This window comes from Psittacula echo (assembly GCF_963264785.1).
Source record: "Psittacula echo genome assembly, chromosome: 1".
In the NCBI taxonomy this organism is placed as follows: domain Eukaryota; kingdom Metazoa; phylum Chordata; class Aves; order Psittaciformes; family Psittacidae; genus Psittacula; species Psittacula echo.
Genome location: NC_137735.1, coordinates 160,281,050 through 160,294,255, shown reverse-complemented (window position 1 = coordinate 160,294,255; position 13,206 = coordinate 160,281,050). Strand labels below are relative to the sequence as shown.

Here is a 13,206-nt window from a genome sequence, read left to right as displayed (position 1 = left end):
TGGAAATTCTGCATGCTTTTCAGGGAAAGGAAGGTCAGACAAAAATGACAAGCTACTGAATCAACTCCTGTTTGTTAGCTCTCCTCTGATCTCCTCTGAGCAGTGTAACATTACCCAGCTGTGTGCTGACTGCTCTTGAACAGCATAGGAAAGCTGTTGCTCTCTTCCAGGATGCCTAAGAGAAAATGTTCTCCCTATCAGACTATTTAAATGAACACAAAAGGCAGCAGGAAAGTCAGGCAGTAGGCTGTCAGGCCCTAACGCAAAGTTCGGAAAGTAAAGTTATGGTTAATCACTGGCATAAAGAGAGTGAGCGTGCAGCTCCTCCACTTAACCCTGTGCCTACGCACTGGTTTGGCAGGAGGAGGACTGCAGGACCTAGGGACTGACAACAACCCAGTGCAGGCACCCACAAGAAGGCAACCTGCCTCCAGAGCTGAAACAGATGCATGGGTGGTGTTAACCTTTCACAGCTCCTCTTAAACACTGACTTTTGTGGACAGGATGAGCTGGTGCAGAAGAAAGGAGGAAAGAGGGCAAAAGAAGGTAATGAGAACTGAAAATCAGACTTGGGGAAAGGAAGAGGAAAGGCTCAAAGGAAATGACCACCACCAGCATGATGTTATGGAGGGACAAAGCTAGTCACCCTTTGCCTGAAGGAGCCTGGAAGGAGCAAACAGGTAAAGGATTTGAAGAGACCATGGTCAAAGCAAAGAACCCTGCAAAATAGACAGATACTTCAAAGGCGAAAGCGAAAATACAAATGTTTCTGATGCAGGTAACAGTATTAAAGAAGGAGAAACTGAAGTAGCAGTGGGAGTAATAAGTGTGACACTTGAATTTTCTCTAAAGCCTTTCAGAAAAATCTGACGGAGCTGCAGAGCAGGTGGGTTAATGGAGGAAGCTGCAATTTAGTACGCAGGACAGAGGATTAAGAGTGACAGAGAGAACAGCATAAAGAGCTGATAAGAGGAACGGAGCTGCCAGGCTTAGAGAAATACAGCAAACATTCTTATGTTTGTTCTAATCAATGTGCCAGCCTTTTAAAAACATACATTATACCCGTTGAGTAGAATGGAATACAGCTGCAAGAGCTGCACATTTGTATCTGGTTTATTAATTTAGAACTCTTATTTCCATTTTCTTTTCAAAATTAAATGAGAAAGTAAGTTCTCATATTTAAATATTTCACTCAAAGAAAAAAAAAAAAAACACAACCACAAACTCAAAGCCATGTCACTATTTGTAGGGAAAGAAAAAACAGGAAGGAATATTCTATTTCTAGGAGCACTGAGATGAAAACATGTTATTTTGATTCTTACGTATTATTTGTTATCAGTGATTAAGAAACAAATCAAATGGAAATAACAGATGGAAGAATATATCTTGGCACTTGCAAATCATTCTTAGCCCTTACTCAGTTGTGTTGATTTTTCAGTCTGTATTTTTCTCAGTTTCAGAAAGAAAACCCTCCCTCGTTACTCTACCACAGCTACGTTCCCAAACAAAAAGTACACAATCTAGTTCAGTGGTATTCAAGAAGACCCACACACAAAGTTGATTGATGGCTCATTTGGGCCTCATAATAGTTTTTGGTTTATGCACAAAGGTCAGCCACACCTTCTGGCCATGCAAGCTGTCAATTAGTTTATTCTGGAGGCATTTCCAGCAGGAATGTACAGCTAACTGTACACAGCTCCTGAGATACCTTGTTGGAACACTGTGTACGGTTCTCATCAGGCACTTACAGAAACGTAAAGATCACATTTTTTGTACAGAATAGAGCTAATCAAATAAATGTCAAGTCTGTTTTGTGACAAGACACTTGAAGGCTTCCATCTGTTTAACTTATCTAAATAGGAGTAATGGGTACCAAAAGGCACCTAGCTGTACATAGGGCTTGATTATTATGGAAGGAGAGCTATAAAAATTAGGATGGTCTTGATGTCCCAGAATATCCTATCTGTTCGTGCATTGCTGTATTTTCAAGGGGAGTTCAGAGCCTGGATGGCTTTCAGGTTCCTCAATGTTCCGCTGACAGGGCACAGGGTCTGCCTGGAGATATCACGGCCAAGAGCAGCCCCCTTTTACAGTAACTGCAGGCTACTGGCACCCAGATATTGAGAGGCAGGACTGAGTGGCAGCAATTTGATGGTTTTCTGGCAGACTGTTCATGAAATCAACATGGTGCCCCTGAAACATTTTGGACTGGACAAGCAGACAAATTCTAATAAAATGAAATTAAATGGAAAAAAAAAATCTTCAAACTATCTAATGATAGCTGCAGTCCTCATGCTGCCCATATAACATGTGAATCACAGCCCTGACAGACTTCTGCATGCAACAAGTATCTCCAGCTCTTGGAAAGAATCAGCCAAAGAGAGACATCTGATTGTAGTTTCCAAGAGGCTGTCATTGCACTTAATCAAAGATACTACACTAGACAGGTACAGTCTTCTCTTCAGCAACCAAAGACTTCAGGGTGGGAATATGACTATTTATATCTCAACATTTCCAAAGGCCTCAGTCCAGAGCTCAGCCCTTGTTGTTACAGGATTAATACAGACACGAGATCCTATCATACTACTAAAATTCATACCAGTATGAACTCCATCTGGCTTTACAAGAAAACAACCTACACCATTCAACAGACACCCTATCAGCTGTAACTCCTGATACACTGGCATCCTCTCAGATTCAATCATGACCTTTACAATTGAAGTAATAAAACTTCACTACCTTTTCAATACATAGGGAAGATGTGAGCTCTCTGTCATCCTGACAGGGCTTTGAATGTATGCATAGTTCCACTTCAGAGGGAGGGTCAAGTAACAGGCTAAATGAGAAACTTAGCAAAGAGCCAGCCATCATGGAGGAAATGAAGAAAAGGCTCAGGTGAGACCTTATAACAGTCTTCCAGTACATAAACGGTGCCTGCAAGGAAACTGGAGAGGGACTTTTTACAAGAGCAATTAGTGATAGGACAAGGGGGAACGGCTTTAAACTGAAAAGAGGGTAGATTTAAATTAGGTATTAGGAAGAAGTTCTTCACTGTGAAGGGTGGTGAGGTGCTGGAACAGGTTGCCCAGAGAAGCTGTGGCTGCCTCATCCCTGGCAGTGTTCAAGGCTGGACTGGATGGGGCTTTGAGCAACCTGGTCTAGTGGAAGGTGTCCCCGCCCATGGCAGGGGATTGGAACTGGATGAGCTTTAAGGTCCCTTCTAACAAAACCCTTTTATGAGTCTGTTTTTAGAAAATGGAGATGGCAAGCTCAGCTTATCTCCAACTGCATTAGTTTTTCAGTGATTATAAAGTTTAACTAGAACATGAGACAGTGTGTCACAACCATATCGGATTATCATGTTTCTCTTAAAAAGTAATCACCTCACGAAAGACAGTGTAGAGAACTTCAGCCAGAATGACCTCGTCTTAATCAAGTTATGAATACTGAAGTTGTGCAATGATTTCCTGTCATCAACAGATGGCTCAATCAGCCCTTCTCCACTGCGTTGTTACGGCTTGGGTTCTTTTGGTTGTCTTTTGTTTTTCTGGTCTCTCTCTTCTCTCACCCCAAACTCCTTCCTGTCAAACCCCTGTATTTTAGTTATGACAAAGGTCACAGTATTTTCTACAGATGGCTTCTGGGCCAGTTACATGACACTTTAACAGTATTGCTCAGCTACAGCCATTCTGTACACATATGGGAATATGCTTTTTAATGAACATTTGGAGGATGACAATGGACCTTGCACACAGGAAGTGCAACATGGTGGAGTTTCTACTTCTCTTACTTGAATTGATTGAATATGCATTCTTTTTTCACAATATTGACAGTACCCTGGCTATTAATTCTCCTCTGGGAGTGCTTTTAACATTCCACATTAATGAGCTACTTCAGTATCCTTTTATGAAATAAATCAACCTATCTCAGGCAAGTTTCCTTCTTTTCCTCAATTGTGCAATTTGCCTCTGAAATTACAGCTCAGGCCACAAATAGGCAAGAGTCACCCCTGCACCTGTGACAGCATCCCTCCAGGCCAGAATATGAGAATTTAACATTGTTTGAACAGGAACTCTCCTTATCCCAGAGGGATGAACAGCACAAGCTTAAACAAGTTCCAAAATACCAGTTTCTACATGCCCAGAAAAGCTACTTTTGGGTCACCTTACGAGTTCTCATTGGACTGATGGTAACTAAGAAGTTTGGCCTTTTTGCTGGAGATACAAAACCAAATCACTGTCTTATTGAACAGTTAAAAACTCTCTTAGACATGTCTGGCATAGTTTCTCTGTAATATCATGGGGTGTGCAGAACAGATTCATTTCCCATCTGGTATATGAATTTGTTTGCATTATTTGTTTCTATTAGCAACTACAACTTACTAGAAACCACACAAGCATACAGACAGACACAGTTCTTATAAAAAAAAATAAAATAATAAAGAAATGAGAAGGGATGAAATGGAGAAGAGATAAATATTTAAAAGTGTTTAAGTTAATGGTTTGTCATATCCTTTTAAAAAATTACAGACAGAAAATAGCATTTCTTAACGTAATTATCAATTTGAAGTTGTCTGATTCAAATGCAGCACACTTCAGCAGATACTCTCTCTAAATCAACTTGGTTCCTGACTTACTTAGCAAACACATACAACTGTGTGCAGAGCAGGGTTTTGACCCACTCTTAACAATCAAGTATATGGCCCATCATTTGCTTTCCCTTTGACTTTACTGAATAGCTTGTGTCTCACAGATCACAGAAAAGAGGGGGCGCTTTTCAGGAGTTTGAATGTAGGGAGGGAGCCTTGCAAGTCAGTTCAGAAAGGGTGTTCCACAATTGAGGAATGTCCCAGAAACAGCTGTGGTATTTTATCAGTATTAGCTTGGGATAGTGGCATTACATATAAGTGGGGAAGCTCCAAACACAACATATGCATAATATTGAAGTCTTTATATGCATGTATACATATACTTTTTTTCCTACCCACTCCACAAATTATGTACTGTCCATGACGTAGGATGACTACTCTCTTTGTCATATAAACCCCTCTGGAATTACAGTGATAACCCAACTGCTTCAGTGGCAATAAACCCGTTTTTGTTTAACTCTTAGATTTTTGAGCAGCACATTATCAGACAGCATCGGCACATTTCCTTGGGACCAAAACTCCACAGTGCATGGTGCAACACTAAAACAAAAGGATGCTAATCCACAGAATCTCATTTATGACAAAGATGGTTGAAAAAAAAAAATCAGGCAAATCTTCACAAACAAGTGACCCAATTTGTGTGGATTCTTCTCGTAGTGAAATTCACATTTCCTTTGTTATCTTTCCTGCTGTACTGCTGACTTCAACCTGCTAGTGGTTATGTCCCCCTTTTATTATAAAGAACCCTCAAAACACTGCCTGGTGAAGCACTTTCTTTTCACATGGGCAATCTCTGCCAAAGTATAAAGCTGCAATTTTTTGTGACTGAGTTTTCAGTAACAAACAAGACAAACTGTAGATAAATGTAATATCTTTTATGAGGCATTTTTCTGGGACAGCATAAAAAAATAAGCCACTTTCAAGCACAGAAACCTTTTTACAGATTAGATGTCTTCAGAAGCAGAAGTCTTGATCAGTTTGACAGTGGTTCCATTTTCTCTGCAGTCAAAAAGGAGATCACAGTTGACAGACCTGAGCTGGCCTTACCCTGCACAGCTCAGCTTCCAGAAACAGCACAGCCAGGTCAGTTGCCCAGCTTCCTGGAGAGATCTGGCAGGTTGCACTGAGCTCTGTACTGCTTTTGTTCACTTAAACCAAATTCTAGTATCTCCACATGTCATATCTTGGCTCCACCGTATTGCAAAAACAATGAGAATTTATTACCTATGGCTAAGACTTAATGGACTTATCTCTGGGAGTTAAACTGTCATTGGAATGTACTCAGAAATGGAAGAAAAAACCTGTGTCAAAAGGAGATGATTTGCTGGAAAGGTGGCTGCCTGAAGAAAGACTGTCAGCCATACTGGGTCTTTGCAAAAGGCATTTTTGTGCAGACAGAAAATAAACCCCAATGTGATGTACAGTCATCTAGAATCAATGAAAGTGGGTGCCAACATCTTCATGACATACATACGGGAAAGACCCCAGGACCATGCATACACACTGGTTCCCACGTGGGGATTAGGTGTTTTTGCAGGGTTTCTCACCTCTGAAGATTGAAATCTGGGACTTTTAAACTTCTTCTTCTTAAGGGGTGTCTACATCTTTAGATTACATTCAAAGGAAAGTGTAAGAAGTGTATCTGACCTCTGCAACATCACTATCAGCACTGGACTGCAATCTGGCCATAATCTCCTAGGAAAAAAATCAGCAGCATTGTAAGAATCCCATGGTTGTTTTACACAAACCTGCAGTAGGTCACAACGGGAGACCCAGTCTCCCTTTCTTGCTAAATCCAGCTCAGCAACATCTCAGTGTGTTCAGAGTGTCTCCTCTGCATTCCCTCCCAGAATCTCATTAGCAAAGATGTGCCATTTCCAGTTAAATGTGCTGAAAATGCATATGCAATAATAATCTTTTTATGTGATAATTCTAAATTTTAATGATTTGCACTGAAAATGGTAAAATCTCTTTTTGAGACAAACCAGAAACATATCAAGCTATTTTTTTTTTCTCTTTAAGTGTGCAGTTCTCTGCTTTGAAAGCTTCTGCTAGGTACTTTGCAAGTGTTTTAAGTAATTTGTCACCTTTGTTTCTTCCTCAGTCTGACCAAGAGACTCATTAGTGTTTAAATCCTAAAGAAGCTCTGTAGGAGTATTAGTTTTGTGGCACTGCTACATTTCTTGTGATGCTGCTTCCTAAACTTATCTCCATTTTATTAAGAACAAATTGGATATGGCTTAATCATAATTGAGTGGAAATTGAGGTGTAACATCCATATTGTGCATAAAATTATAATGAAAAAAATGTTTTTGCCACTTTAATATCCTTTAGCTAATAGCAGAAAAAATGAGTGTGAAATCAGTAGTGCTGTATATAAATCTGTATTAGGCTACACTGTTTTAATGTTAAACTATGAACTGAAAAAACCCCCCTAGAGTCTGCTCCCATTACTACCTTGTTATCCTGATAATTTGTATGTTTCACAAAGGTTTGCAATTTCAAAGTGACAGAGTTTGAAAAACTGAGGGAATCAATTAACAATATGAATTGACAGAAAAGCTCAGGATCTTAAACGAGGAAGAGCACTGGAATTTCTTGATATCCGAAGTACCAAAAATAACACACAATCTGCATTTCACACATAGCGATACTTGTCAGAAAGGACATTCAGCCTCGTATTGAAAAGCCACCTGAACAGAAGCTGGCTACTGAGAAAGAGGTCCCAAGCAATGAATGAAAATACTGATCTATAGGAAATCTTGGAGATCTGGGAGTGCAGAGGTTATGCAGTAACTGAGAGCCAGATTTTGCATAGGTAGTCAAACCAAAGAAGAGCAAGTTCTTTAGTATAAACAGAAGAAGAACAAGCAAAAAGGTAGCAAATGGAGACTTAGCCTCAGTTTCATGGCAGTGTAGAGCGTGGAGACAATAGAAGGATGGACATTAGGAGTATGTATGGAAGTGGAAGCCACTGCAGCCGATGATCTTTGTCCTTGAACAGTGAATGAATCAGTCCCAGAAACAGACAGACTAGTATAACTGACTTAAAGCAAAAAGATCCCCATTCAGAAACAAGTAATCCGGTGATGAGAGAAGTAAATGCAATACCATTCATTTAAAGAGGAGGGAAACTGTGTGTGTTAATATGGAATCATTAGTACATAAGCTGTTAAAAAAAAATATGATGGAAAGAATTACCAGAAGCATGGAGATAAGTGAGGAAAATGAAACAGGCTCCCAAGGGCTGCTCATGACAGGCTAAACTGGTATCTTTGCTTGGTAGATACCCAATTTTTTAGACAGCAAGGACAGATACTCTAACTGGGCTTCAGTAAAACATTCAGAAATGTTCACTCAGAGAAGGACTGAAATAAAGTCTTCTGCACCCCAGTGGAGGCTGCTTACTTTAAAAGGGCAATACCAGGCCAAAGGTTTGTGGGGTGAAGTTCAGAGAGATGTCCCAGAGCCAAAAAGCATGTGCCTCTAGTCTGCTTTTACAATGAACTTACAGACTGCAATACTATCAGATGATGAAAGAATAATGTACACTAGCCTTTAGCAGCCTCTGGGTAAGATTCTTACTGCTAAGATACATATCTAGAGAGGAGATTAGGGCATTAGAACATAAATCCCTCTTCTTACTTTGTAGTTCTCAGCAATTTTTCATCTCTGAGCTTTGCATTCTCAGAACTTAATGACAGGGTGCTGCATAAGGAATTACTAATGCAACTTCTATGAAGCACACCATGAACTCCAAACATAGGTTCCTTTGTATAACATGCCAAAAATGTATTCTTACATGTAATCATCAAAACAAATAAAACATGCTATTTTCAACTAGAAGTTCTTTAATGACTATTTTGTAAATAACAATCTGTCTTTATGTATGATTCTGTCCTGCAGCATGGTATTTGGTGTGTCTACCACCACAGTCCACCACGTAATTGTTACTCACATAAAGGACTCGCTTCAGCTAAAACTTAAAGTTGCACAGTTCAGAGTAGAAGACATTGAATGTGAAATACCAAATGAAAAACCTGTGCATACTATCAGCTTCTTTCCCTTCTCATTGTTTGCTCCCCTTTCCACAACATCACTTGTTAATCTAACACAGAAATCAGGAATCAGGTCCTCATCAGTGTTAAAGCTACAACAATGCTTTCTCCATACTCACTTTTGGCACATGTGGATTAAATTCTACTGCTCTGTGAATAGCTTCTACTGCATTCATCTCTGCAGTACTCAGCCCTCGCCTTGAGGCAGCCTCTGGAGAAAATCTGCAAAAGCAAAGAAACAAATACATTAGGTCAGAAATTCTAGTAAGAAGAAGCAACAAAAAGAATCTAGAACATGGGCCCATGTAACCAAACTGAGTCAATTTCCTATGCTCTCCAAACTTCCATAGCAAGTGGAAACTCTGAATGATCTATTACATCAAGGCCAATGAAAATCCCAGCAGAAGTGGAAAGCATGTCTGCATGTAATCATGGAAGAAATTCAGTTCAAACAGTCCTTTCTCTGTCACTACTCTAAATTTGCTCTAAGTACCTCGCTAAGGGGCATAATAAAGGCTGAAGTTGCAGAAAAAAGAAAAGCAAAAAAACCCCAAAAAACAACCAAACCAAAAAACCCACTGTCAAATTATTGTTGGCGGGTTTCTACTAAAAACAGGTTTGGGGAAGTTTTAGGGAGGTTCCCAACCCAATGCCCCTGGGTCAGGTTGGGATGGAAGCACGATGCAGCAGCAGTAGCGGGTGGTCTACTGGCCGCAGCACCATCAAGGGTAGCATGCCCAAACTGTGGGCAAATCATCTGCCCCAGTGAATGAAAAACCAGACCATGCAATCTCTTTCTCACCTCACACCCCACGGCTAACTCCAGAGCTGTACTTGGCAGGCAGACACCACAGGGAAAGCTGTGACAACCTTAGCCCTGCCCTCCCAAGCTGGAGTCGCTGTGTAGGGAGGAAAGATGTTGCAGTAGGTACTGGCGATCTACAGGATAAAAAGAATGAAAGAAAATTACTTAGATCTTGATGTGTACAAACACTTTAAAAGCAAAAACTGTCAGGATGTCAGTCAAGAAAATGGCTTTCCACTCTACTTGCTTTCCAACTTTAGGGAGGCATTCGACCCTCAGGTGCACAGACACAACTCTGCCTGGGATTTGTGTGAAGGCATCTGAGAGAAGAATTGGGATTTTGGAGCTCCATCTCACAGGGAGCTGAGCACCCTTTCAGAGTGGGCCAAAGCTCTCAAGTCCACAGGCATCAAGTAGATGTGCTCAGCACCTTGGAAGGTTGAGACCCAAGAGAAAAACATAACAGGAATGAGCAGTTACTTGTGTCTCTAAAAATATGAACGTCATCTACCCCTCAGAATCCCTGACATAGTAATGCTAAATCCACCTGCTGCTATTTAAGTAGACGAGCAATCATCTAACAGCACTTGCAAAATGACATTCCTACCAGTGCATCCACATGTATTTATTACCTTTTTGTGGTGAGGTTTATACAAAGTTGAAGAGGTTCAGCCACACAACACCTTTTAGTTGTATCTTCATTATACTATCTAGGAAGCCAAAGCTCACCCAGAGAGTATATGCAAAACTGAAAAAAGAAATTAATTTATGCTGTTTCTCTTGCTTTTTTTCTGTAATATCTGAAGTGCAATGTTTGATAACTGCAATTTTTTGTTATATATAAAGTAATTTTATGAATTTACTGCAGGACTGAATTCTCCTGCTAAGCCAGCAGATTGTTAGGGTGTGGGCTCAGCTATGAGAAATCTCAAGTTAAATCAGGAATTTTGCAGTGGTTCTTATGCACTCACTTGTCAGAGACGGCTCTGGCTTTGAGCAATGCAGCTGTGTAACATATTGTTGCTGATTTTGGTAAGCTTATATCTGTTGAAAAGAAAGAAAAAAGTAAACACATGAAAATGTAAAAGTCTTCAGAAATAAAAGTGATTGATACTTTGGACTATGCATGGCATACACAAAATCATTACGTGCATTAAGAATACTTTCTGATCTTGGGATGTGTACTCCCACGTCATATGTATTTTTGAATTTCCACCAAATATGAAGGCATTAAAACTTGTGTTAATGACTACTGGAACTGCTATTTAAGCAGCAACTGAGTTCGTTAGAGAACTAATTCAAAGAGTGGCATGACAGAGATATAATGAAAGAATTCATCACTTCACACATAAAGGTACAGGTAACCTGGAACACATTAATTTTTCCAGAGTCCACAAAACATCTAAGTAATAGCTGAGGGATATCTTATTCTCTCTTCCTGTTTTCACTCAGAAGTAGTTGTCTGAGTATGTGACAGCTATACAAGTTAAGACAGCTACTTAAGTAATAATGGATTTGACTTGTAAGCAGACAACCATTAGATTTATTGCAGTTAAAGATCAACATTAAAATAAGGGGTTTTGCTTCCTAAGGAAATCTTGGAACAAAAGATTCACCAGTCTCTGGCCATTTATGCTATTTCAAGAGACACACAGGAGCCATAAACCTGACTTAATCCTCAACTTAACTTATATCTGTTCTCTACCAACAGATTGGCATAAAGCATCCAAAGGTATAGATTTGTTTCCACTGTTACAGAGAATGAACTTCCACACTAGTAATCTACCCAGCAGACACATTATTGTATAGTGACTGAAATATTCCAAGATGAAAAGGTTAAAGGCTAAATAAAAACCAAACAAAAAAATCTCCCAAACCAACTCCCACTAAAGGCTGGCTTCTGCAAACACTTCTGCACACTGCAATATTATAGCTTCCTATAGTAAATAGCAAATATACATAAGGCACTGGAGTAGGCCCGCTGTAAAAGTGAAGAGCAGCTAATCTGACTATTCTTCCAAGAAACTATTTATCCCTCAGTTTGTCATTAGTGTTGATTAGAAAGATGAAATTATCATAGAGCTTGGTACCTTTAGGGTTAAGGGAACCTTCTTATTTACTGAACCCCAGTGCCTTGCAAGACAAGGCTCAAAAAGCAGTTAAAGAGGACAAGGAAGTCCTATCTCAGCAGTCATCATCCTTCACTTATTAACAGTCAAGCAACCAAGCAGAACATTGTTTTGTTAGACAGAAAACTTCGCCAGAATGACTGAGGCACTTTGAAAATGCTACCTGTTAAATCCTCTCTATTGTCTTTTTATGCACTTGCACTTCAAGTATGAGATGCAAAGATCTTGTTGGATGCTCCCCTACAATATATTGCAATTATAATTTCACTGGAGTATGTAATTGTAGTGACTAAAGTAATTAAAATCAACAGCATGTCAAGCAGTCTGGGTGACAGATATGTTAATTACTCCCCTAATAGCAGCTAGCTACAGGCACAGATGTGAGCACATCTTCAATGACAGGAGGAGAAAATATTTATAAGCACCTTCAATAATCCTGCTTATATCAGGTTTTCTTTAACATTAGGAGTTAAAAGTTATTTTCAGTAAACAGAAATGACTTTTCAGAACATACTGGTCTCTGTCTTTCAGTACAAAACTTATTAATCAAATCATAAATGGAATGAAATGTAGAGGAATGGAAAAGAAAAAAGGAAAAAATAAAAACTCAAAACCTGAAGAAAACCAAAGATGTGCTGTCATTTGTAAGGTTTTCAATTGGTTTATAGAATACTTTATTTTCCTCTTACCTGTATGTGTTTCTCTGGGCCATCAAGCCACGATTACCTCACACGAAACATTTTCCCCTCCATCAGTTCAAACCTAGTAATGTTGATTCAGGATCTGACCTTCACAACATTTTGCACAGAACCAGAGATCTTCCTAGAAGTCCTTGGAAATGATTCTATGATTCTATGAAATACATTTTCCATGCAAAAGACAAACTCCACATATTAAAAAAGGACCAAGAGAATGTTTGCCTGGACTTCCTCAAATAATGCAGCAAGAGAACCACTGCACTTTTCTATGTTAGAAGGAGCTGAAAACTAGGAGGAATCAAGAGGTCTGCAGTATGAACTGATGTAGCAGAGGATTTCCTATGCCAATGAAAGCTGCTTGCTCAATTTCATCGATGAAAGCAGGTATGCCAGTAAAAGTGAGAATGACAGCAAGAAAATCTCAATTCAGCCACAATACACAATCCATGAGGTTAAACAATGAGACCACTCAACACAAAAAACCCTTCTAATCGCATGTATAAAAGCTAGTTTCTGCATCAGATCATTGATACTTGAATGGAGAATGTTCAGTGGAAGTTGCATGGACTCAAGTTGTGAAGATTAGCACAATTCCTGGCTAAGAGATTAAGATATCATACAGTAGGAACTGAGCTTGATATAGGGTTAAGTATATTAAATCAGAACACCCTATCACAGAACAGTATCTTCTAGTAGGCAGTAAGTGATCCTGAGCTGGAAACATCTATGCATATAGATTGCAGGATGATTCACAATGAACTGCTGGCATCTGTAAGGAAAGGCAATGTGGTGAGGTGAGATAAGGCTCAGGAACACCATGCAGAAGAAATGGGATTTCTCAAGGAATGTTGTGTTCAAATATGATCAC

The 13,206-nt window shown here is 39.5% G+C and overlaps 1 protein-coding gene across 1 annotated transcript in view; it reads right to left on the bottom strand.

The window, feature by feature from the left end:
• The window catches only part of ST7 (suppression of tumorigenicity 7), a gene marked incomplete at its 3' end in the record, with an annotated part of 152,601 nt that overhangs the window by 15,133 nt on the left and 124,262 nt on the right, over nucleotides 1-13,206 (bottom strand). The window contains exons 10-11 of the mRNA XM_080633970.1: nucleotides 10,483-10,555; nucleotides 8,826-8,928 (exon numbers count right to left, since the gene is read on the bottom strand). Coding sequence (XP_080490096.1) covers nucleotides 8,826-8,928; nucleotides 10,483-10,555 — 176 coding nt within the window. The remainder of the gene's footprint in view (nucleotides 1-8,825; nucleotides 8,929-10,482; nucleotides 10,556-13,206) is intronic.